Source organism: Taeniopygia guttata, chromosome 8 (assembly GCF_048771995.1).
Source record: "Taeniopygia guttata chromosome 8, bTaeGut7.mat, whole genome shotgun sequence".
In the NCBI taxonomy this organism is placed as follows: domain Eukaryota; kingdom Metazoa; phylum Chordata; class Aves; order Passeriformes; family Estrildidae; genus Taeniopygia; species Taeniopygia guttata.
In genome coordinates, this window is record NC_133033.1 from 10719936 (window position 1) to 10747525 (window position 27590).

General features: G+C 41.1%; 1 protein-coding gene across 15 annotated transcripts in view; it reads right to left on the reverse strand.

The window, feature by feature from the left end:
* Positions 1–27590, reverse strand: part of PTPRF (protein tyrosine phosphatase receptor type F) — a 375029-nt gene that overhangs the window by 228170 nt on the left and 119269 nt on the right. For all 15 annotated transcript variants that reach the window (XM_072932782.1, XM_030278944.4, XM_030278937.4 and 12 more), the window contains exon 3: positions 17045–17206. In XM_072932782.1, coding sequence (XP_072788883.1) covers positions 17045–17129 — 85 coding nt within the window. In that variant the 5' untranslated portion in view covers positions 17130–17206. The remainder of the gene's footprint in view (positions 1–17044; positions 17207–27590) is intronic.

Genomic DNA, 27590 nt, shown 5'->3' on the forward strand with positions numbered 1-27590 from the left:
TTCTGTCTCAAGCACTGAATTAAATAGGTATTACACACAAAAAGAGCTGCTATCACATACTTATTGTTCTCAGATTGTTCAAAAAATACAATTAAGCTTAGAATTTGTTGGCTTCCTTGATTTCACTGCAGCCAGCTTACACACTTACCCAGACAATGCATTCTACATAATTAAAAATAACTTTCTCTACTCATATCTTGCGGCCTCTAGCTATAATACAAAAACAGATGTTGATGCACTATTTCAGACTTAATTGAAGTATCCCTCTGGTTTCCAAGTCCTTTCACCTGCTTTCAAACCTCCACAAAGAACAGATGTCTTGCTACTGCTGGTTTTGCTCTCATCACCTCCTGGACGAGCAAACAAAAAATCCCACCCGTGTATGGTCCCGGAATTTGAATCCTTGTAAAAAACATTGTATCTTGAGAGAAATTTTGTTATTCACTAATTAAAAGATACAATTTCCTTTTCTAGTAACACTTCCATGTGCTGCAGGTGCTAAAAGGCAGAAGAATGAATCATTTTAGGCATGTGGGTGTGCATGCACACTGACCTTCTGGCACACAGCCTAATGAAGATCAGAAACCACCAAGCGCATGGATACAAAGAATCTAAATTCTCCTATGTATGCTTAGTAAAGCATTCAAGTGACTTCAAAGACCTATGTCAATACAGAAAAGAACTGTATTAAAATTCTGAGCCTTCAAATCTACTAAGCATTTCCAAACACAGGAGGATGAGTACCAGGATTTGTTCAGCTGCCCTCACTGCGTTGTTCTCAGGGAAGGAGTGTGGGCTCAGTCAGTCAGCATGCAGTGACTCAGCTCCATTCCATCAGCTCAGCAATTTAACAGCCAGTAAATCTAACCTGTGTTTTCAATCTCGCTTGTAAAAACACTGCTTTAGCTTGGTGAGGGCCAATGAGTTACATTTCTGAGGGGCACCAGCACTGAATGGATCCTTCCCCAAATGATACTTCCCCAAAATCCACCTCTGCACTTTGGTCCTGGACATGGAAGAGCCAGGAGAGCATCATGCAGCTCCTGGGATGTACCAGCAGTGGTAGGGATATCCTGGGCAAGCTCTGGCTTCTGCACTCGGGCCATGAACCAACCAAGGTGGTGAAAGCCCGTCCTCACCATGGTGGCCCATGGTCCCAGAGAGCTGCCAGCAATGCACGGTGTGTTCCAGCAAGGGCTGTCCTGTATGACAGAGCTCGGCAGAGGGGAGCGGTGAACACACAGCCAGGGTGTTCTAATGGGATTCATTAATCAGGCTCCAACTGCTCCACTTCACTAGATGGGGAGCTCTTTATAGACACTGCCTCATTTATTTATTTTTTGAATGCCCAGATTAGTTTAGTGTGAAGCTGTGGAGAGATACAATTTGTCTGAACAGATGATCTATAGATCACTGAATGAACACTAAACAGGCACTTGCTGTCCACAGAAGAATCACACACACTGTGCACTCTCCCATGGTTGCAGCAGAGGAAAGGTGAATCCTTTTTTTCCTAAAATTTAGCCCTCAGCAGTCTGGAGGTCAAAGAGCTGGCACTTGGTCCAACATGCTCAGCTCTGACTGAGGACAAGAGCTGCAGCCTCTGCCTACGAAAAGCAGGGCCCTCAAATCAGAGGGAAATCAGCAAGTGATAACTAACCTGGCATTCTGCTGGGGACAGGCTTTTCTCACAAAAACAGCCTTTTCTCCTCACATCTGTGAATATATGCATATTTAAAAAATAAATTATCTTTCATTCAGATTAGTTACTAGAATATCTCTTTCTCTGCTGAAGCAGATTTGTTCCTACGGTTGTATCTACTGCTATTCTGGGACTTGGTATTGTTTTCCCACTATTGCTGCAGAAAATGTTCAGCAGCTAATTGCACAGTCAAGTCCTTTCACATAATTTTCACTTTGACAAGAGTAATTAAAAAGCTAAACAGCTCGAGAACCAATTGATTAGGTCTGGAAGCAAAGCTCTGTTTAGGCGATCCTGAGATGCACGTGTACAGCACGGGAAGTGTTCACAAAACACAACTGGGAGCGTGTTCCTCAGTGCTGACGGTTTACTGTGATTCCTGCAAGACCTCTTTTTGCCCAATTTGCAATTTGTATGAAGTCTTATATACACATATGTGCTGCACATAGATCATGCTTTCAAGAGTCAGGAAAATAAACCTTACAGGACAAGTTACAGAGTATTTTCCTTCCATCATCTGTATCTGCAATTACCAAGTAGCCAAAGTTTGCAAATGGACTAAAATACCTCCCATCACAGGAATGAACTACACAAGGCTATTTTATCACTACATTTCATGTGCTCACCTTAAAATTGCTCTGAATTCTCTATAACAAGACTTCTATTATCATTGCATTTCAAACTACATAATTGAAATTAAAAAGTAAAGGGCTCCAAAATTACTACGTATGTAACAAAATGATGAGCTTATGAACAGTAATGAAATGGAAACTCTTGGAAGCCTGAGGTTACACAAAAACTTAAGAGATGCTCCCCATAACTTTTATAATAAAGCTAATAATTTTGTTCTTGAAAGAGAAGTTGAAAGGGTTAGCTTTAACTCACTTCCTTCTCAGTGAAGTTTGGTCAGTTAGAGACTAAATATTTGAAAAATTGTCATGAAATGTGCAAGGTTTAAAACTAATGGGAACTTGGAGCAGCAATAAAGAGAATCTTCCTCTATGCATACAGAGAGAAATCAAACACCTGGCTCCTCCTATGCCACCTAATGACCAAGAAAATGCTGGTGCTCCTCAAAGCCAACAGCTCTGGCCCCTGTGTGAGTGTGGGGCATTTGACACATGTTAGTGAACAGCTTCAAGGCACAGGCCACCAACACACATGAATAAATCTATGAATAAAGCTACAGCAGCATCTAAAAGAGAGCTGGGTGCACGTGTGCCTGCCTGCAGAAGGGTTTCAAACAATGGAAATCCAGGGCCGGCAGATGGACCTTGGATCACACTCCTTGCAGCACCACTGCACACCATTACTACAGGCACAGCAATACCTCCAGGACACAAAACGCAAACCCAAAACCTCTTTTTTGATACAGAAAACCAAAGGTTGACCTTAATTTTCCTGCACAAGTAAAATGTCAAATCTTTACAGGTAAGTCAAAGACATAAAGAAAATTTTGCCATTGCGTAAGTAGATATGCTGAAAGAAGCCATAGAAGGTTCCACACATTCACAAATGCGATAATTTAGATGACAAATGTAGCAAATTAAACCCAACTTGTTAGCTAATAGAATATTTCATTATGTACTATGAACGATCACTTGCATATCTGGGAATTTAAACAATTATTTTTGGAAAGGGGGGAAATGTTTCTGAGAACGAGGGGGTTTTAGCATCTGAAAGCTTTTCTACTGCATTCCCTTCTACCTTACCTTGTTTATAGCTCTATTCAGTAATAGTTTTTACTTGTTTCCTCGATGTCTTAATTTCCTGCAATAATACATCTGCCATGAATAATTAAGCAATGCATTTGCTGCTCACTGAAAGCTGAACAAGTGCTATAAATCAGTTCTGGGACCCTCTGCCAGCACAGACACAATCAGAGATCTGCTAATGTTGGCATTTCTTTCTGCAGGTGAGAGGAATGGAGCACAGAAACACTCGAGGAGTGCCAGCAGTGCCAGGCTCCCTCGCCCTGGAACTGGCATTTTGGGAGTGCTTGTTTGCATCTTTTCCCAAGCAGCAGGACTTCAAAGACTCTTTTGATGAGGGACAGTAAACCTAAATGTTCTATATTCTTCACATTTACTCCTTTCTCACATTCCTAAGTTGCCGTCTCCTAACTCTCTCACTCCATAGGCAGGAGGAGAGCATTATTCCCTTCTCAGCACCAAAATGATGGACTGCTGTTCTTTGCTCTATTTCCACCTTATTTCTCTTGCTGCTTGTGGTTCAAACCAGGACACTACCAGATGGTAGTGAAGGGACTAATGATCATCTGTAGTCAGGTCCATTACAGCCAGTGAAGGTTTATCTCGCCAAGTCACCCCCACTCTCAGACAGCTGGGCAGGCTGCATTTCTCATGTACTTTTTGTACATGAAGATGGAAGATAACAAGCTACAAAAGCAACAGCAATAACACTTCCCTTCAACACTTCCACTCTCATCCATATCAGGGGAAGGAACAGTAAAACAACTTTCCACTACCAGAACAGGATTCACCTTTTAATTGGATGAGGTTTTACAGTGCAATCACTTCAAGTGCAGTTGTGCGGCGTATGAGCCTCTCCAGCTTGGCAGTGCAGGTACACTAGAAAATTAATCAAGACCAGGTATCCAGCCAGGCCTAGGAAATGTCAGGGTGGCCATCAGAATTCTATGTCTTCATTTGAGAATCTCCCCAGTTTACTAGAAGGTGTAGAGACGAAAAAAAAATTTAAAGGTCAAAATGTGGAACAATTCATCACTAAATTTCCCTATAAAACAAACCATGTTATGTTCCTGGTTTTAATTCTGTTGACAACAGATTGCACATATTTTAAAAACGTAACGTTTAGCAGCTGTGCTGCCAGTCTGCAGAGTTTGCATATATAGCTGTGATATTACCATACTCTATTATTCATAACAGGCAACAGACTTCATTCTTCATCTTGTGAAAAATAATTGCAGCTTGAAGTCAAAGTCTGATGGCAAAGAAACACCCAACATAATGACCAGAGTTTCCAATATTCAGGAACTCGTGTAATGGCCTGCATTTTGATTTAAATCAATTCATTAAAAAGACAAATCTCTTCTGATCTGTACTTCTTCAGCAAAAAGTACATGGCTCTTTTATGAAACCCAGGAAAGAAAAAGTCTAGGTAGGGAAATAGCTTTTTCTTATCCACAACAAACATGCAATAAATTAACCGTAATCTTTTAACATGAAGCATAAGATACTCCCATCTCATACAGCCCTGGGACCTCACTCAGACAGAAATTCATGAGTTGGTGTATAGCTATTCATAGCAAGAATGACTACTGCAAGGAGAAGGTAAAAAACCTTACCCATCTTCCCTTCCACTACCATTAACTTAAAAGCATTCTATACAAATACACTTATTAATACATTTTCCCTTTCATACACATAAATAAGCATTTAAACATATTTGAATCAGAAGGTCTTGCAAGACCTACAGCATCTTTTGCAATTGTTTCTCAAAGCATTTTGTGCTGCTAGAATCTGTTTCAATCCTCCCCCTCCCAAAAGACCTGCTGGTCAGCGCTGCTCTGGACAGCAAAGCAGCATTGTTTGCCTAGAGCGGCCCACATGCAGACCCTCCAACCTACTCTGGGTGTATCTGACACTCAGTGCAGAGCAGCACAGATGTTTGGTGCTGTCAGAGAGATGGGCTCTTGCACATCATAGCAGCAACCACCAGATACACACCAGAGCCTGCCTTGGCAAGCAAAGCTTCTGCAACCATCAAAGCTCAGATATCGGCCTCTGAACAGATGTATAGCATGGTAAACTCTCCAGGCAGAGAGCTACCTATAGATAAATACATAACATGTACTGAGAGAAAAAAACAAACCCAGAAATACCTGCTACAATTCACAGAGCAGAGTTAACTGTATGGCTTCTGAGGATGAACCACACACTGGAACAGGCAGCTGTCCTTTAGTCATGCACAGACATGGACAAGAAGATAGCAAATCTATGAGGCTTCATGAGAAAACTAGTGGATGCTTGCAAGTCTTATATTCTCCCGTTTTCGCCCACCAGCACATTTAGAGCAGAGCTACAAAGTCAGAGAAGGGCACTGAAGAGGACTAAGGGCCTAGAGAACACTTTCACACAAAGCTACATAGTCAGAGGAAAGACAGTGATTGTCACTTGAGAGGAGGATAAAAAAGGACAGTATAAAGATATAAAAGTTATTAGGTGACCTAGAGAAGACAGGCTATGAGACTGCACCTTTCCTGGTTCATAGATGAAGACAAAGAAACATTCATTTAAAAAAGTCACACTGCCTATTCAAAACATATCTGAGGGAACAATTTCTGTTTGCATACGAAATTCCAGAAATACCTCCGGAAATTCAATTCCACATCCAACAATCCTGCATGTCTGTGAGCATTGCTTAGTGCCTGACCTGAACTTTTCAGCTGTACTTCAAGCACATTATTTCTTCTCCTAGCAGTGGATGGGAAGGACTGGCTAATCCTTCCATTCTGGCAGTGGGATACTCAAGATTAGATGCTTCACCGGAGGTCTTACCCATGTGAGCAGAGCAGAAAGACTATCAAATGTGTCCTCAGGGTGGTACTCCTCATTTTTCACTATCACTGTGATGCCTGTTCCCCACCAAGAAGTACTGCTTTCTCGACTCCTGCATGGCTTATGATCCATTAGCACTGCAAGACCTTTTCTGTATCCCAGCTGTCTAAGCAGTTGTCTCTCATTCTGTATTTATGTAGCTGATTACTCCTATTTTCAAACATCTATCCACATTTTTCCTTATTGACATGCATCCTCTCAGACAGTTTCGCCAATTTGTAAAGATCATTTTGAATTCTAATGGTGTCCTCCAACATGCTTGCCTCTCTTCCCAGCTTGTTGATGCCTGCAAATTTAATAAGCATGTTCTCTATTCTATCAGAGAGATCATTACTGCAAATGCTGAATGCTACCAAACTGCCAAATACCCACCCTATGAGCAGATGTTTCACAGGAAAAAGTCTCATGAGGGAGCACTGAAAGCTTTACTAAAGATAAATGACATCTACTGCTTCTCCATTCACAAAGCCTGTTAGCCTGTCATTAAAGGAAATTAGATGGATCTGACCTTGACAAATATACACTGGATATTATTCCTTTGCCCATGTGGATAAAACAATATTTAGAGTTGTTGCAATTAATAAAGCTCTACAAAGGAGTAATACAAGTCCAGTTTCTGAGAACAGCTTCTAATTTTATATAGGAAATGGGAACTAATGTGGGTGGGGAGAAAAGGCAAGAGTATGAGATGATCTTTATTGTACCTCCTCAAAACATCTAGCATTTGTTGGCCATCATTGGAGGTTTATGCTGGGATAATTTTGGTATAAATGGACTTAGAGTTTGACACCATCCAACAATTATTGTAACACAAAATAATTCTGCAGTTTAACATAAACTTGGAAAACACCACATGGTAACATGGTATACTGACTGTAACTCTTTATATGTCAAGTGGGGTTTCTTAAATTCCACAAAATTCCACAGGAAACTCTTCTCTCACAAACACTACAGATTACAGACAATACCAGAATTTTTGAGCTAAATTTGCCTCCAAAAAAAAACCCTTATCTGCAACAGAAGGCTGAGTGTCTAATGGAAAAGACATTGAGCACTGCATAGATGTTGACTTAACAATATGGGGATTTTGTCTTAATGTGCAAAAAAACCCCAAATCATACTCTGCTCTTAAAATAGGGCACACAGCTCTACAGAAAATGGTGTATTTTAGCATTTGAGGGGAAAGAAAACAAAAAAAACCCCAGAACTCTGGCAGTTAAATATGTTTAATGTTCCATGCATTTACCAAAACAGAATAAAGGTTCGACAGGCATTGCCAAGAAAGACAAGACCAAGCCCCTGTGGCCTGCAGTACAACCAGAGAGCAACAAAAAACACTATTTCCACAGCTGCCTCAAGAAGACAAATGCACTAGAAGAGAAACTTCATGGTGTCAGTGCAAATTAATTCTCTTTGCCCACGTTCCAGGCTGGGTGCTGGAGGACCTGCAGGACACTTCTCCTGTGCACCTCTGGCTCTTGGGAAGGCTGAGATCACAGCAGCTCTGGCTACCCACACAGAATGAATACACAGGCAATTTAGTTACACACGAGCTCACACAGCATCCTTTACACAGTGATCCAGCGTGAAATTCCCTTTATATTATTCAGCAGCCTGTTTTTCTATGGGTCACTCCTTCCACAAATCAGGGTCCGCTCTCTCTCTGGACATTACTACAGATGAGCTTTGATGGTCAACTGTTTTCAAAGACATTTTAGACTAGAGATCTATAAATATCACCACAGTCAGCTTTAAGGATACAGAAGTATTTTTCTACTCTTTGTTTTTAAGAGCATTCGAAGACAACTTTTGCAGAAAGAACCAAAAACAAATGTTCAACTTATAAAATACAGTCCCTCAACTTGAACTTTGCCTGAAGACCAAGCAGGGCACATTTCAGCCATGAAACAAACTCATAAAAAAATGAAAAGAACAGGCTATAACTAAGGAGCTTCATGTTAACCCCTGACAAACTGTGTGCAATGGGGCATAAAAAAGGATATTAGAAGTTATATACAGCAAGTATAAATGACAAGTCAACAACCAGTTACATCAAACAAGAGTAAAGGGAGCCTTTCTAGCTCTTGGACTACCCTCATCCTTCTCCTGAGAGCCATACTAAACCCTGTACTCAGCATGCCAAGACTGAGAACACTGTGTCAGGACCAAGCATCCTAGTCCTTTAAATAGGAATATGAAAGTATTTGCTTATGAGAAGTTTGCTTCTCTAAGGGTTTTCCTGTGTCCTGGAAAAAACGGAAAGCTTCTGTTTGATCCTAAAGAGGATTAAAACACATAGTCATCATAATCAGATCAGTATTTTAACCATTTTCAGCATATAACAAGAATCTCACTACTCATCATTCTGTTCTTTCAACGAATCTTCCCTCTTTTAAATTAAACACTCTCTAAGCACAATACACTATAGCTGCCTCACTTCCAAAATGTCTTTTTTTCCCCAATTCAGGGATTGAAACCCTTTCTGAAATCAGTGCATAGTGACTCTTGCATTTACCTCAAAATACAGAATTTCATTTTCCAGTTTGAAAACCCAGGCAATGCCCTGTCTTAGGAACAACTCCAAAGTGAGAGCTTTGCAACAAACTGTCTTCCACTCACACAAGTCCCCAACTTTTGACAAGCGGGTGGAAAGGCACAGCCCCAGCTGCCAGGCACAGCTGTGCTAATGCTGAGGCTCAAAATGGTTATTACAAGTGGAGTTTTTCAGGGGCAAAATCCCTACATGTGTAAAGCTGCTGAGTATTTCCTGGCCTCTTTAAAACCTCTTTTCAAAACAACCTTTAACAGAAGTAATACAACAGTTGAAGTGGATTTGGCTAAAAACAAACAAAGAAAATACATAGGTGTTCTGCATCCTTAAAACAAAGAGCGGAGGCTCAGTAGTTACTGTCTTCTCCCTGTGTGACAATTAACTGCCAAAGGCTTATATCACTCACCTTTTAGGTAAGCCAACAAAGTTAGAATATGTAGACAGAGTTTGTAAAAACATTTAAAACAATTTGCAAGGAAAGCAGCAAAAGCAAGCAAGAATTCTGAGTATTTCCTTTTAAATCTGCAGAATTTACCAGGGCTAACAGTGGACTGATGATGGTCCTTCCCATGAGATCTCAGTTACTTCCAGAGAATCCACTATCAGCTCAAGTAGAATAACCTCATGTAGCCAAGACAAACCAACTCCAAATCTCTTCCTGACATGATGACTTTATTCTAAGTACCAACTCAGAACAGTCACCCTCGGTGCAATGAATGTCTGTTGGAAAATTGTGGCATTTCCATTTATTTTGAGATTTGACCAGGTACTACCTATACATCTCAATCCAATCTTACAAAATACAAATTTCCTGGAAAAGATTTCATGGGAATTCTATTATTAATTATTTGGGGGGGCAGGGGGAACAATGAGTAATATAAACAATAAAGGGCCAACTGAAAAGCGTAGCAGGACTGCAAAGTCATTCCAGCCTGTACTACATGAAATGAAATATATTCTATAATTATTTATTTTTAATACCATTTCAATGCATCTTATTGAGAAGGCTTAATGTTATGATGGAAGAGAGAAAGACAAAACTAACACACATTCAAAGCTCTAGTATTGCAGGCTACAATTCATATACAAATGTAAAGCCATCACCCACTATAAAAAGTGCTTTGATTTAATTCAGTGATCATATGTCAGTAAAGTGTGCAAGGCAAAAGACATTTCTATGAGTTAGAAGGTTCAGTAAGCACCCTACAGTGTTTTCACACCCACAAAATAAATTAGATTTGTCTCTGGCACAGACAAAGCACTGTTTCTCACAAGGGACTAAACAGAGCATTCAATTAAGAGTGCACCACTGCTTCTCAGCTCCTGATACATAAAGACAGACAACTTACCAGAGAAAAAGCACCCGTGAACAGATGCTTTTTTTCCCACTCCTTTTTAAACCATGTTCAACATCAAAAAAGATTGACTAACATTTTGAGAAAACAAATTTCATACTCCTGGTTGTTCACAAAAATGAGCTTGATCATCTTATATTACAGTATCATTCTGAAGCACCAGTATAATGAAGAGATAATCAAAGAAACAAAAAAAGCATTCCTATTACCACATCATTGCTTTTTACAACTACTCAGCTAAAACACTGAAAGCTCCAGCAGATCTTATACTTTTTCCCTTTCTGACATCAGTAGTAGTAATAGCCAGGAGCATCACGACAAACCATATTACTTTATCGGTTTTCTGGCACTCCTTTCCATCTGCAAAGGATGTTACCATCACTACTACAGGGTATTTTAAATACCTCCTTAAAATACACATAGCAGCCTCTGCAAATAGCCACAACTGATTAACATCTGTGAATGAATGCAACTAACTTGCAGTTAGATTTGGAAAGTAAAGGGTAAGCTTTACCAAAGTTGATAGTCAGCTACAAACAGAAAGGGGAAAATTACCTTTACAGAATTACTCAGATGATTAAATGAGCTGGGATCCAGTGAAACACATTTTAATGTACCTAGGGGCAGATATTCATGAGCAAAAAGCCAAGTCCCACTCATGAAATAGAAGTCTGCATCCTGGGAATCAGAGGTCCAGAAAGGAATTCAGAGGTCACAGTGGAGGACCACATTCCCAGCTGAATGCTTTGAGTAAAAAAGATAAAAGTGCCATTGTACTACTGGAAAAAGCAGCCACTTGTCTTGGTCCTGGTCCCTTGACTTTAAAAAAACATATTGAAAAGTCTGGAGGATTAGTGAAGAACAATAAAAATTTTGTCTGGTCAGAAAAAAACTAGTCCATTCTTCTACAACAAAAAGAACAAACTTTCAGACTCTCTAACTCCTCCAATTCAAGTTGCTTCTCCAGGAGATTGCATTAAACAGCAAGAGTCTCCAGTCTCACTGACAGATGTTCTAATATCCAGTGTCTAAACCCTAAAAATGCATAAAGGTAGTTTAAAATAAATACACATTTGGAGAAGTAATGATTACTTGCCATTCTAACAGATCATATAGGAGCTGGGTAAATTCTCTATCATTTCGTTTTCAAATCATGATTTGACAGCCTCCCAAAAGCTACGTGCTAACTCATCCACAGCTGTAACAGCAGACGCAGAAATTACTACTGAAATTATACAGCCTGTGCTACACAGGTCAGAGTAAAAGACTACTCTGATCTGATTTCTGGCCTTACAATCTATGAATCTACACTGAAGATAAAACTGTAAGCAGGTAGTTCTATTGGTTTTCTGTATCACCAAGCCAATAAGCACACACTCTCTCAAAGAACAAGTATTAAATATATCATCCCCTCAACATTTGTCACTGTGCTGGATAATTTACACAGATACTTAATCACAGGAAGTCCCTTGGGAAGGCAGGAGAGGAATTCCAGCTGTGCAGCTGAGTCCGAATGGTGCAAATGGCAAGTGGGGATGCTCAGCCCTGCACAGCAGCAGTGAAACAACGAGCCATGGAGTAGAGACAACAGTCAGAACCTACACCTTGGTCTCCATGCAGACCTCTGTCCCACAATGACCCTGCTCAGAGCTGCCTGAGAGCAAAACCCAGAGTAAGCTTGGCTGCAGTTACTACAGCACCTCTCTGGGTTCAGGAGCCACCTCTCATCGAGGGTTCTAAGGAGACAACAGGGAGAGATCACTAGATATTTATTCTGCTTTTACACCCTCCATAAGTCTTCATACTGACCACTACTGGATGAGGGATTTGGGGCTAAGCAGACCTTTGACCTGTCAGCTGACATTGACCGATGAATGCTGGTGGCTTTAACAATACATAAAAAAGACAAATCATCATGCTGTGATTTGTTGTGAGTAACAACTCAAACAAATTCATGCCCTCTGCAAGTGCTGGAGCTAAAAGGGCTATAAATGCAGAAAAAGATCTGTTGTCTACTCTGTACATGATGTTTGTCCTCACAGCATTCCTTCTACCTTGATGTCTGCAGCATTTAGCTATGAGCAGGCAGCATTTAGGTATTTTACACAGAAGTGTAGAATCCATTCCTACCTAAATATATATATTTATATATATGATGAGTAAGGACACCAAAACTAAACACTGCACAATAGCTGTGGTTAATATTTCAACCCATCCCTTAATGACACCACCTCAATGCCTCAAGTGCAGGGGTTTTCCTAAACAGTATTTTCCATGTTCTTTCTGCTGATGGAATATGTCAAGCTAGTCAAGGTAGAATTGCAGAAAATTAGTATTTACCTGTGCTGCAATACCTGGATCCAATCTCATCAATTACACATAATCACTAGATAGAGTGCTTGGGGACAGGCATGCAAACAGGAAACCTGGAAACAGAAACTGATGCAAGGCAGCAGTGGAGAAGCCTCATGTCCAGCTTTTGGAATGGAATCGTGCTGCCCAGCTCTGCAAAGTGGCCATTTTCCAGGCTTGCACAACAGCAAGTCTATCCCACAGCGTGGCCTCAAGCAGCTGTATTTGGGGTTAACTGTTGTTGAGGCATCATTCAGGTTATGAGGGAAAAGCAGCAGAGCCAAATCAGGGAGTCAAAATGAGCCAAGCTGGTCTTGGGAGCACAGAACAGTAAGGGCAGACAGCAAAGTTAGAGGACAAGGACAAACTAGTGCCTTAAATGTTCCCTCCAGTGCTCTTCCACCCAAAACCTCCATATACACTTCAGGTATGATGCAAAATCCCTGGCAAAACAGAGCTCACCTGAAGCTAGAAAGGTCATCTTACTATTCTTAGACTCTTAGACTCTCCTACTATTCTAGACATCACCACATCTAGAAAAGCCATCCTAGTACTCTTTTTCCCAACCTTCACAAGCATCATCATCTTAGCTTTTTATTTTCTTTTTTTTTTTATTGTGTTTCCTCAATTCAATTAGCATCCAAGAAACACTGAAAAAAACAAAACAAAACAAAACAAAAAAAACCTCAACCACATAAAAAAAAAAAAACCCAAGTACAAGATGCACATCTTTCAGATATAAAGTAACTTTTCATTTCAGGGGCAGGGCAGCCTTGAGACACTTCAGACTCGGGGTCCCTTCTGGCCAGGGGTGGTGGGAGCCCAAGCTCTGGCTCGACCACACCAGCTCACTGGGCACGTTTCATCTACCCCCTCAAATAAAAGCCAAGTTTGCTCTACCTCTAGAAATCAAAAGGTGCAAATTATTTGTTTACCAGGTATCAATTTACAGGTAGTTGGCCTAATTCTACCTTAGTTCTTCTCTTCTACAAGGTCACTTTTGAAGTGGTTTTACTCCTTAAGCCCTTTGAAATTCTGTGCAAGACAAACCAAAATATACTGCAGTTAGAAAAGGCCTAGGATGGGTCACCTGGTCTCTTCCTTTGGCTAATGGAACCTGTTCCCAGGACTTCAAAAACAAAGTCTAATTTTTAAAAAACAAAGACAACAACAAAAGAGATTGCTGATGATTTCTCATGAGAGTATTGATTTTCCCCCATTTTCTCTGCATTTTGTTTTGAGAGGGGGTTTTTTTGGTTTTTATTTTATTAGAATAAATGACACATTTTCAAAAACTAAAAAAAGCATCTTTTAGTTGACAATCACACTGAACATTAACTGAAATCTGCAAAGCCATTTTTCCCATGCACAATCAAAAGCTGACAGAAAGGGAAGCACAGAGTATAAAAAAACCCACACAAGCAAGCTGAGAGAGAATGGGTAAAACAGCCATCCTGAATCAGCTCTGAGCTACTCTAATGGAATTAGGGTCACCCTGACAGAAACACAGTCAGATCACAGAGAAAATTTAATAATTTCTTATTGCAGTCTGTAAAAGCTGGGGAGGATTTGAAATAGCTGTCTGCCAAATTAGCACTTCTGTATCCACCGTTGGTGCGCATGTGCCCCTTCCCACTCACCTTCTCCTCCCAGCACCCCACCAGAGCAGCCAGGAAAGCACCACTCCCCTCCTGCTGCCAGGGAGGCATCCAGAAAGCCCCTCTTTTTCTGACACTCTGCCTCTCAGTTTAACCTTTGGATGCCACTTCAAGTCCTCATCACTGACATTCTTCAGAGCTCGGGTGACCTCGATTCCAGGGGAGGCACCAGCACAGCGCAGCGCTAATTCTGCCAGGCAATACACACAAAATCTGCTTTATCTCAGGTGTTAACATCCCGCATTCTGCCAGCTGCCTAAATTGTCAGGAACTACAGCAGCAACATGAGACACGCTACACTAGCAGGTGGGGAAGGCAGGGAAGACCCAGCCGTGGGCGCTCCCTGAGCACCCAGCCACGAGCCACGCTGCTGCCAGGGATGCAGCACAGCCCATCTCCAGCCATCCTTTTCCTGCTCCTATAAAAAGCAATTTGGAGACCGACTCCAGAAAATCCAGGGATAACCCTGCTCTCATTATCCTGTTGTTTTCAGTGGGGGAAATGCAAAAATGTTTTGTAGATACAGAGCCTGCTCATCTCTCCGCTGACTCCAAGCAGCACTGCAATGGGGAAAAGGAAGAATCACAGTGATTTCCTGGGAACAGCCATAACCAATAAATAAATGCTCTTTTGCTGAAGTCAACAGGATGCTGTGGGGACTAAAAAACAGAGAAGTGTTCACATGGGCTGCTCTTTTCACAGCATCCCTCTCTAGCTTCTGGAAGCTTCAGTGTCCACATACTGTCATATCTTCCCTCTGCCCTTCACTACTGTCCTGAATCAGGACTCTCCAATGCCAGATTCACTACTGCATCACTTGTCTGCATCATTGATGTCAGGTCCCATAAAATGCAGGGTTTGGAGTTGACATTTTATCCCTGCAAAGGCACAGAGCAGATAGGTCCTTTCATATAGCTCCCAGCCTCTGAGGGTCAGTGGCACGATTCAGTAGGTAAGATGATAGAAAAACTCTAAGTTGCTAAAATACACAGAGTTTCTAAAAACCATTTTCCATCCTAGGAAACCCTTGATTAATCCATGGTGGCTGTGCTGGTTAAAAGGTCAGTGCCCTCCAGAGCTGCCTTCCAGATTAGGAAAAAGCAATTCAGACTTAGTCTGCACGAGAGAGGAAACCATACGTACAGATAAACTTGCTGCTCAACACAGAAATGTGCCACATCTGAGACATCACACAGAAACAGAGCCAATTTTGTTAAATTCAAGCATGTGGAATTATTCCACAAAATTAGCAAGCCACGTCTACCACAATTGATCCTCAGGCCAAGAACTGTCCTGGGACATCTCAAGCTCCACCAGCTTCTGCATATTTGTGATGTGTGATGCTTCTCTCCTTTGCAGGAGCCAGTATGAAGATAATAAATTTCAGGGAATTTTTATACACCTCAGAACACTTAACAAGTACTTCTCTATGCCAGATTCCAAAATGGGCTACAATGTGCAGACGTAAAGTGATTTGAATAAGCACCTTTAACAAAGCACCAGTAGACAGCAAAGTACGCTGAGGAAGGAGACAGCTGCTGCCCCCAATTTGACTGGGCAGCTCAGACTCATACAGACCTATATTAATCTGCTGCCTGTACAAGTCATCCCTAACGATGACAAAAGAACTGAATTTGTGCGTTTCTTCACATCCCTTCTTCACTCTTCTCTCCAGCTTCCCTAAATTTAAGCCTTCCTCTCAGTCAAGGACATTTAGGGAACCCCCAGTCTGTTTCCTACATTCAGCCAGGCTCCTACCAGCATTATTCAAGATCTCTTTCAACTTTCACAAAATCATACCTAATTATAAGCCTGGTGACTCTAAAGCTGCAGTGAGAACGAGATGACTGCTGGCAGCTCAGGAGGTGCATCATGGTCACCTCATCTCCAATTCAAGCATCCCAAGAGCCCTGAGTACTTTTCAGAGGCAAGAAGTATTCACAACTGCCAGAGTCTGTGATGAATGTGCAGACATTTGGACACTGAAAACCTGGGTACAGGTTAAAAAAAAAAGGGGGGAGGGGGTCTGCACAAATACTTGGGGATTGCTTAACAAATACACAACCCAAGATTATGCAAAAAAAGCATTGAGGTTTCCTGCTCTCATATGTATAACTCATTCCATAAAACATTCCTACTATAAGGTGTTTTTAGTAGCCTATCATCAGCCATATTTTTGTCCTCTTGTCTGTCCACATTAGCATTTTGTGCACATATTTCCCCTTGGCTGGATGGGGCTAATTAAAGCCAGTCACAACAACTCTATGGGACTACCAGGACAACAGCAAGGACACAACAGCTAAAAGTATGACCACAAGGAAACACTGTACTCCAATTCTGCCAAAAATATGGGTGTGGGAGAACTATACCAGAAGGTTAAGAACTCGCACCCTCTTCCCCAACAGCATTCTCCAACAGCAACTGCCTGCTGACTCAGGAGAGATGTCTCAGTGCTACACAAATTACAAGAGCTGGCAAAAGAACAAGGAAAAGTAACAGGGATTACTGTGACCCCAATACTTCTTTCTTCCTCCGCCCCCAATTTTCTTTACTCATCTGTGCGCGTTAGAAATCAAACTGTCAGGTTTTGATCTTGCAGCTTCTACAGAAATTCTTTCTGCACTTGAATAAATTTTGTCAGTCTTTTTCTTCTACTTGTGCCCCTTCACACACACCCTGTTTATCTGCAATGCGCACACTGAGAAATAGAAGACTTGGGGGGAAGTTGTCTCTTAACCCTCTGTTTCCAGTACAAACAAGGCTTAATATTTCTGGAAAGAAATTTTGCAAGGCATTCAAGCTTTCCAAAACTAAGTGTTACTTACTGTCCGCTCCTGCTAAAGGCAGCATCAAGCAGCAGAGGATGGCTGCTGGCACAGTGAGTACTGGGATGCAGAAGTTAGGCACCATATTCCAAAATAGAGCAAGTCCTCTTCAGTCTGAGGCAAGTGGTCAGTACATCCAGTGTTACAGACACAGACTTACTCCTGCAAACCAAAAAAGGAAGAAAAAGAAAATTATTATGACACACAGATTAACTGCCAGTATATCAAACTGCATTGCAAAGTCATCATTACAGATACTTTTAAAAAGAAATTTACCTATTTTCCCTGCATGAGCAGTAGAGCACCACACATGCCTCTGAATTGAATAAGCTGATTTCAAGGGTCAGCAGGCATAAAATGCACCTGTCTCCAAGTTTACCTTCATGTACAGTCTGGTTTATGGCCCATTAATGCATCCTGTAGTTGCTGCTGCTCACAACAAATAGTTCTGAAGCTGCACATTACATTCAAACAACAATCTAAAGCTCTTGTAACTCTCCTTCCATGTGCTCAAGACAGACATGGTTGACTGAATGTGTAGGGAGGGTTTGCAATCAAATTGCACATGAAGCAGAGCTTGGGCCATCCAGCTGGGCTGGTGTACACCAGGCAAGTCTCAGCGGGTTCCAGCAGAAGAAACAGAAGCTGAATTGGGATCAGCTGTCAGCTCACAGGGTGAGAGTCACAGCAGAATGTTATTAAGTGTCTATAAAGACAAGCTTTACCCAAAGCAAGTACCTCAGCTTCCAATTCACCAAAATGGAGGCAATGACTACCTAAAAGGATTCATGATTGGGTATTCCCTCTCTAAAACAAAACAAATCATCTTGCAAATTGCCTTAACTTGGGCATCTGCTTGAATACTGAAATACAGAAAATTTCTTGAAAACCAACCAAAAAAAGGCGAGTATTTAAAAAGAATACAATTTCTGTGTATCTGCCCTCTTTATCTTTTAATGAGAACATACTCACTGTACTTCCATCTCAAAGTCTAAGGTCTACCTATTAAAACAGACTTTAAAGGAGCTAACAAGCACCATGCCCTCAGCAACCACACTCAGCAGTGACAGGGGCTCACACCTTCAGTGGCAGGCATCTCAATGCAAGCACAAGAGTTATTTAAAAGTAGATGTGATTCTCCACTAAGCTGCAGAAGTTACCAAACTTACCAACACAGCATTATTAAGGAATAAAAATCTCATGCTGGCAGATGCCAGCCTGAGTGGACTCCGAGTATCCTTGAAGCAACGCAGCTGCAACTGTGCACCCTGTTCGTGGCCCAACATGCCACTCTTACTCGTGTTGGCAGACATTTCAAAAACATCTTCAGGACTGCTCTAACAAAGATATTTCTGAATTTTGCTGGTTTGGAAGCGTATTGTTTTTTGGAAACCGCTGATCTTTTGATGGAAGTATCACAAGTTACAAACATGTCTACTTCTGACAAAAGCACGTTGCTCAAAGAATGCCAGCAATGATCGTGCCTAGGGAAATCCACGAGAAATCTCAAGAGAACCTACCTCAGCAAATATTTACAGTGCATAGTACTAACAAACAGGAGATCATGATTCTTCTCCGTTCTGTTACTGTATTTGCACAGTAAATCTTTTCCTATGTTATCATACTGCACAACACAGAGAAATCTTTATTTATGCAACATCTTCTCTAGCCAAGACATCTGAAAATGCTTTACAAAATAACCTAGCTCTAACCTAGATGCAGAGAGAATACTGATCATCTCATCCTGTTTTTGTCTCAATGAGAAGGCATAAATCTAACTAAGTTCAGCAGCAAAATTCTGAATACTGCAGAAGAGGCTCTTTGTACCAGCCCCAGTTATCTTTGCTGCCCTCCAACTTCCCCATCCTCACTCAACTCTCACCAAAGGATTACTAAAAGCACCATTTACATGTCTTACATAGCCAAGACAGATACAGGTAGTTGTACATTTATAGCTGCATAAGCTCTGTTCCAACGATAAAACAGTTCAGTCCCCAAGCAGTTGGCCCAGTGCCAGCCAGCTCCCCAGATATGGCCACACAGGAGTGGGAAGAAATGCCTGGATCTAGAGTGATGATTATGCTTCTAAATTCTGCATGTACAGGGGTAATTTGTGCTGCCTGAAGAAGGGAACCCACTGAAGCACTTTAAGCAGCATTACATCGGGCTCAACAGCAGCCAGAATCGTAAAAGGCTACTTTTCCTGGGGAGGGGGTGGGAGACACCAAGGGTTGAAATTACTGTGTCAAAACTAATCATGTGTGTCAAGCTCTGTAAGATTAGGACAGAGAATGAGTTCTACTGGTGGTGCTGAAACATCTTAGGTATTTGTCAGACCACAGTGGGGGTGAGCGGCTTTCAGAGAGCTTTTCCTCTTTCATTCACTTCCATTAGCAACAAAAGTGTCTCATCTAAAGGTGTATCTTGAGCACAGATTGCTCAGAGTCTTGTCAATAGCACCTCCACAGTCCTCATTCAGAATTAACTCTCAGGAACATAAAAACCTCAGTCACAGAATAGGTCTGTCTCTTGATTTCTCTCTTCTTTCAGTAAATGTGATCAAGCTTCTCTCCAGTTTCAACAGATTTGTAACTTTCCTCTCTAGCCCATGAGATACATACAGCATGCACTATGCAGAACTGATGAATTGTCAGATACCCTACCAGATGCTTCATAGACTTGATCTTTTTCAACTGCTTAGTGCTCTAAATAATTTACCATCTGGTAGAAAAGCCAGACTTTCTTATGCCAGACTGCTGACTGTCCCTCCAAAGTTAATAGACCACCTTTGGCCTTTAAGAGGATCAAAATTTGCTACTTCCTCTTTCCATGGTTGCTCTGCTTATGGAAAAGTTGTCTGCATTCAATAATTAAAGAGCTTTAAATTGGAATGTTTTAAAATTTCATAAATCTCGGTAACTGTCATTCTCTTTTGAAAGTGGTTCAGCTTTCCCAATGAGACAACCCAATACTCAAAGCAAGGGTGTCAGCTGAAGTTCAGTTAACCCTTAGAAGGACCAGTGTTACTCTGACAGTGTTAAACAGCAATCCTGAACCATTGCTAAAGGCTTCCTTTCCTGTGGCAGAAGGTAGCCTAGGATGGAAAGCAGCTAAAAAACAGATAATATTGGTCGATTTCTGGCAACAAGCTAAACAAACACAAAGTACTGCTTTGCCAAAATCAAGTACAACAGCAACTGACCAAATAATGCTCCTACACTTCTTAATGTGCCTCGTCCCCACCAAACTCCTGCCTCTTCAGGCATGCCTCTCTTGTTTCTGGACTGATCTCCTGTACACCAGATGATCTCAGTCCCTTCATTTGAAGGCCTCCTGTAATCTCACTGCTTTGGCCAGCATCTCAACTAATACTGCATTTGGGAGCCCAGACACTGTACAAGAAGGTTTTTCAAAAACACACGTACATTCTCATTTCTTCTTCTGCATCTGGTCCTGGCAATATTATAAACTCTAGACTACATAACCCAAAATTAGGCTGAGGCTAAGCACTCCAGATGGCTTTGTAAAAACAGCTTTGAGTTTAACAAGCTAAACTCCTGCCTCTGCTCCAAACTCAGTGTTAGAGCTACCGAGAGCTGGTTTGGCAGAAAACTAGAAAGCACAACAAAAAACTAGCAATCTTCATTTAAATATATCAGTTTTTTGCTGTGGGGCAGGTGGATGGAAAAGAGGCGGTCTTGAGGACATTTTTTGAAATCTACACGGTTTGATTCTTTCAGACAGCAGAAAAAGCTGGACTCATTTAAAACAGCGCCAAGAATACCAACAGCTCATATGGTACTAAGAAATTCTGGCAATGAGTATGTCTCACAGGAGACTGCAATGAGATTAGAAAAAGCAGTCAACTTTGAAGAGTCAAGAGGAATTTTAAACCAGCACTGAATAGCTTATGTCCTCTATGAACTCTTCGGTAAGATAAACTGAACTGAAACAAGTGGGTCACCAGCCAAGACTGGCACAGTGAAGAATAGCATCCCCAAAGCAAGCCTGCCCATTCCAAATCAGGGACAAAAACACTGCACTAAAATCACTTTTTAGGTTAAGCTACTTTGCAACCCAAAGAATCTAAGAAGTCAGCACAAAAAAGCTCCCTCCAGGAACCCCTGTACATCCACGGAACTGCCAGGTTTAGTTGTGTGTTTGAGTACTGACACTGCCTTTGCTGTGAAACATCGTCAAGAGACTCTGGAGAAACTTTCAGGGTGGGAAGGTGAGCCCAGTCCATAAGCAATGTCCTTAGCTGATCTGGAGATGTCACAGTGTCTTTTCAAAAAGGAATCTGAAACAATTGTGTTTGTTTTTCAAGGTGGAAACTTCCTCAGTGCTCTCAAGATGAGCCCAAGTATGCAGGTCAGAAAATACCAACTGGGCACACCCAGACCATGGTAAAGACAGGGCTGAAATTACATCAGCTTCTCCCAGTGCTACTACACATACAACACGACTAAATTTTCCTTCTAGACCTCTACCCTCTATATTGTACACAAGTATCTGAAGGGGAATCAGTGCTCCAGAGGGACCCTATCAACACAATACCACCTGATCAGCTCTGGGTGCCACATCAGCAACGGCGATCACGCATCACGCAGAGCAATAAGGCAGCTCTTTATTCTGTTAAAAGTGAGAACAATAGCTGGCTACAGCTCAGCTGCTTCACTCTGTACATAATGCCTCATCTGTGCTCAGAGGGAGGAACAGGAAAACCATGACACACCATATAACTCAAGACCATCATATTGCACACATTAAAAGTTGTGGAAGCAGTTACACACAAGCTAATGACTTTTCAATGTTTCACTTCACTACATTAGTATTCCTTTAGCATAGATTTCTTTGTGCCTTTCTGTGAGAAATATAATATAAAGAGACTTGGGGAGTACAGCAATATGGCCAAAAAAGACAAAATGAGTCTCATTTCACTCCAAACTCCCACATGCAGGGAATGTATTAGAGAGATTCAGTGGGGAGATATATGAAGATAGCAATGATGGCAACACTAGAATAGATTTAGGGAGGAACTTCCTTTGAGCTTGCAATACAATAAAAAGGCCAAAAGCTAAAGAAACTGCCACATGAGCAAAGGTACCACCTCTGGGACCCAGTCATGAGCAGGCCCAGAGTATCAGTCTGGTGCTCTCAGTTACAAGGCTCTGCAACCATCTGGAGAGAAAGAATGAACAAAGCAATTCAAGAACCAGGAAGGATAAAAATCTCTGTCTAATCACAAGCAGTAGACAGACTGGCTGAGAATTTGATAGCTATCTGTAAGTACAAGAAGGATACAAAACACCAAGAAAGGAGTGGAGGAGTATAATTAGCCATGGACATGTAACTGTGAGAATGAGACAAAGCAAACCTAAGTGTATGCAGAATATTCTTAGTAAACAGTTTAAAAAAAGAAAGAAAACACATCCCTCCCCCAGAAGTATTTTTCCCAGAAGGAAAATGTTTTCTCACCTGTTTGGAAAGAAAATAAAAATGGGGTAGGAAAAAACCAAAAAGAAACCCCAAAATATCCCATAATCTGGGAAAAAAAAATCATAAACAAACTAATACAGGCTGATTTGGTATGGAGCAATATATGTAACAGCAAGAACTCAGAAATAATTTTAAAAGTTTCTCCTTCTTTTGATAAAGCACAAAAAAAGTGAGAGTGTTTAAGCACAAGCTGGCCCAGTTACAGGTCACTGTGATGCTGAACATGCAATCCCAATTTGACCCAAGGAGAGGAGCAGAGACACTTCTAAGCAGAATATAAGCACAACTTGAATATTCCTGTCAGCTTTATTGGCTACATTTGGTTCTGAAGACATTAAATTCCAAAGGTGTCATTGCCTGCAGACAATACTAGATAAGAAAGAGGAATTTTTCCACTGGAACAAGGATTATGAAGGGCCCCGTTAAATAACTATGGAGATAAGTTAAAATATCCACTTAAAATATAGATCAGCCTTGAGCCTCACAAACCCAGCTATCACTCACAGTGAGCACTAAGCACAGATTGCTGTAGATCACCCTACCCAAGTGCAAAAGCTCCTAATGCCTGCTGTAAAGTCTCCTTAAAAGAAGTAAACTATTGCATATCAGCCTTTCAACAGAAGTCTCTAACATTTACAGAATAGGCCCAGTACTGCATCCAGATGCATGAAATGCAGATCCACAGCAGTAGAAAGTTCCACAAAAAATAAAACTAAATCACCTATTACTTAATTATCAGCAAACTCCACTAATGCAAAGAAATATGCTCATGAGTCAGACATTTCCACAAAGCAAGAATTTCTGTGCTTTTTCTATAAATTATTGTACACATGACAATATATTCCTAATAAAAATGACAATGCTGTAACAGGCTTGACTGAATTCAGCACAATAGAAAACAGTGCAAGGACTAAAATCACTAGGGTCTGAGTCCTATCCTCTAAACCCAATTCCAGGGCACTAAGTTCTGCACAGACAGGGTGCTGACAGGTGGTTTTATACTAAAGAGAGGAAGAGCTGAGAAACAGGGTCCTTCTGGGCTTGCTGCTTACACCATACCACAGCTGAGTGCCATTGACTGTACAGCTGTGCTCCTGTTATTCCTGCATCTGGAACCAGCAGCGCCAAACACATTTGTTCTGCATCTCTCAGACTGACAGAACACGCAAGGCAGAGCAGACCTTAGTTCCACTGAGCACCAGAACTAATTTTAATCAAAATGGCAAGAATGCAAATGATTGACCAGATGAGAGATAATCTGTCCTTCCATCCCTTCAAAGATTTGCATGATGTCTAATGGCTTGAAGCCAAACTAAATCATAAATCAATTCTAGTTCAAAATTAAATCAGTTTACTCTTTGTAAGAATGTTTTTACTCTATCCACAGGTCTACTTGGCCTCTTTAGAGGTCTCAGTGTCAAAATTTTTGAGACCTCCCAAAATCTGAACAAGCCCTTTCTCTGGCTTGGAGATTTTGAGCAACTTCTAGAAATTTTCCTTTGCAGCATCCAAAGCTGGATTCTGTGAGAACACGATCTTCAAGTATTGTGTTATTTTTGCAGTAATTTCTGCTTCAACCAGAGTACAAGATACATAGAGAACATTTTCCAGGGTGTGGGGGGAAGTTGTTCTTTTTAACAAAAAATACCTAACATTTGCTAGAAGTTCAGTTATGTTTTATGTAACATAGCATACTACTGGGGTCTGCTCACTTAATGCTTTTCAGATTAACAGCTTATTCTAAATCTGCTTTTGCCAAGACCTCAATTTCTGGAATTTGCTTAGCTTTTATATTTAGAAATACTGGGGACAATACTAGTAGCAAGTCTTCTACAATATTTTCAGTGGTTAAAAACTGATGCAAAGTAATAATTTCCCTCTTTGGCAGCACACTCCTCTTCTTTAACTGCCTTCCTTAACCTTCCATCATCCAACAAGACAAATTTTCACACAAGACAACGGCACCGATTTGCCTGAATAATTTATCTTCTATGTCTAGTCAGCAGTTCTTCAAAGCCCACCTTGGATCTTTCAATTTTCCTTTTATACTCATTTTACTTTATACACTCTACTACTGATAAATGAGAGTTGGGTTTCCAAGTCTTCATCTCAAACAGCTTCTCAAGCCTGCCACCTACCTAGAGCGAATTACTCCCAGCTAACCGCTTACTAATTTAACTGCTTTTCCCAGTTTGCTTTCTTATGTTCCCCTATTGATTTCAAACCACATCAAGAAACTGATTCACTCCCCCCTTGCACCCTCCCTTTTTCTTTTCTATTCTTAATTTTTCCCATTATAATATTTGGGACACTTTGACTGTCTTGTTCACTTTCTTGTAAGTTAACCTTTCTAAAGTTTACCATCATTCCCAACATTTTCATCTTCTTCACCCCTCTGAGCTCAACGATGTATTCATGCTCTATATTCACCACAGTCATGGCCACTCATGAAGACATATGTGAGGAGTCCACAAACACCTTCAACCTTGCTGATGCTGCAGCCAGGAGTGATTAAATTATCCTGAGCAACTTCTTGTGCCTGCAGCTATTTTAAGCCAGGCTCTGGAAAGAACACACGCTGGTGACAAACCCTCCACCCACTGTCTCGCAGCCTCTGTCACACGTGGCTATCGAGTAAAAAAGGACTTACTGCTTTGATCCTACTCACAGAGACAATAATCCTTTTCTACAGGTCCACCAAGCACACACAAAGTGCTAAATTCTCAAATACATTGTGGCTGCCATCCTTTCTAGACATGGGCACCACCCGACGGGATTACCACCTGTCCCAGCCACCCCATCAGCCAGCACCGACCTGTGCAGGAGAAGCAGCAGCAGCCTGACACAGGGATGGCTTCTTTCTAATGCCATCATTTAGCAGACAACTTATGCCCTACTGGAGGGTTTATGTATCCAATTAAACTTCCTATAATTCTCATCCTGTGAAACTATGAACATTTTCAATACTAGATTTTGGAATTATTCTCTCCCAAAGGGCTTTGAAGTTAATTATATCGTAGTTGTTATTACTGTCTCAACCACGGATACTGCTTGAACCCCATTATTGTGTGTGTTACTGAGGGCTAAAATAAGAATAGCTGCTGTTTCGGTGTGCTCTGGAGCTAGTCTTTCCTGCAAACTGCTTCTATAACCTTTGCCCAAACATTATGTATGCTCAGTTTATATGCAGGTAGTTAACAGAGCCCAGTAGGGTAAATGGACTTATTACATTTATTAAACTGAATTCTCTCCATGCAGAACGCCCCCAGCATCCTGCAGTTTGCTGGCTCTGGAGGCATTTTGGCATTTGGAAGACAGCACCCAGAAATTCCCTCCGCAACTAATAAGCAAGAACTAGGAAAGCACAAGTTTCATGCAATTGCCTTCTGTATGAAAAATGAAAACTGTTTCTGTAACCTCTAAAGAAACCTAGATGCAATCAAGCTTATTGTAATAAGATGCTAAATTTATGATTATTCCTTTTTATTTTTTCCTTCTAGTAAGGCCCCCTAGCTTTGCTTTGCTGAAAGAAAACAGCCTCTGAGGTGGCATATATGACACAGCACCTAAGGCATATTGAAGAGATGTAAATTAAAAAAGCCCAAAGTGTAATATAATGCTTACTGAAGATGAAGAAACTAAAGGTCTGCAAATTGTCAAATTCCTGATTTAATGGCAGCAAGTTAATCTTAACTCTAACAAGAATTTCTATTCCTAAGTTTTTATTCCAAACTACTTCTCTCCTTCAGTAGCAACTCAGGCTAAAAATTAAATCCAGTTTTTTTGTATCGCATTCTGTACAGTAAGACACACAAAACATATACACATCAGATTTTTTCCTCACTCAGATCTGAGGCTGTCGTTCAAAACTGTTTGATGGAAGAAAATCAATTAATAAATTTTATAAGTCTCCTTTGTTTGTCAAATCAAAGCAGTAGTTTCCTAGTTACTTCCCATCCAGAGGGACTGAGACAACAGCTGCATCAAGGCTGCAGCAAATCCAACACTTTCCGGACAAACCAGCCATCTTCCATCTTTCATGCCACAAAGCAAAATGCCAGGACTCTTTAAACAGGCCAAAATCTGCTTCCACACTCACATTTTGCAAGTAAATTCTTATGTGGGGCCACACACAACTGCTGAGCACTTACAGGAAACAGACAGGAAGGCTCCACATGGCTGTGGATTCGTGCTGCCTGACACCTTACCAAGGATGCACAACCCTCATCTGCTTCGGATTACAATGATGAGAAAAGGTGGGAAGGCTAACAATATTCTGCACATGTTAATGAACCTGTAATAATTGCCTCTGCCAACCTCAGAAAGAAATCCAAAACATAAAGCCAAGGCAAACATTACTATCTCGCAGGTAAGTTGGGCACATCACCACCCCTACACAGCACTTGCTGCTCCTTGCATCTTGCGTGAACCTGAACCTCCCACAGACCCTCCTCATCCACCATAAAATCCACACTAAATTTATCACAGATTATGTGCAACTTTGCTTTTTATATCCAGCAATTTTCTGACTAGTAGAAAAGGCATGCTTTGCTAACCAAGGGTATTCAGTGCATGGCAGTTATGTAGCTACTTCCAATGGCTTTGTTATTTCTGCACTGGAGAGGCAGCAGGAGATTCCAGTTCTCACATTCACCACAGCACACACATGGTACAGATAGAGACATGGGACATTCTTCACCTCTTGGTGGTCTTCCATTCCATCCTATGGCTCTAAAAAAATTAAGGTTTGCAATTCAACCTTAAGTAAATTATTCAAAGGAAAAAAGGCAAACAAAAAAATTTACCCACCACATGTCTGCCTCCACAAGACAGTAGCTTGCTTTTGATTTTTATAATTCAGTCTTACAAAGCTCCTCTTCCTCAAACCTTGAGAGCATTTCCTATGTAACTCAAATCTTACAACTTCTGTGCATTCTCTTTACCAGGAGAATGGTCCCATGCTAAGTCTGAGTCAAGACAAACCTGAATTCTGAAAGATCAACCTGAAAAATAAATAAATTATGTACCTCACACAAAACTGCCCTTT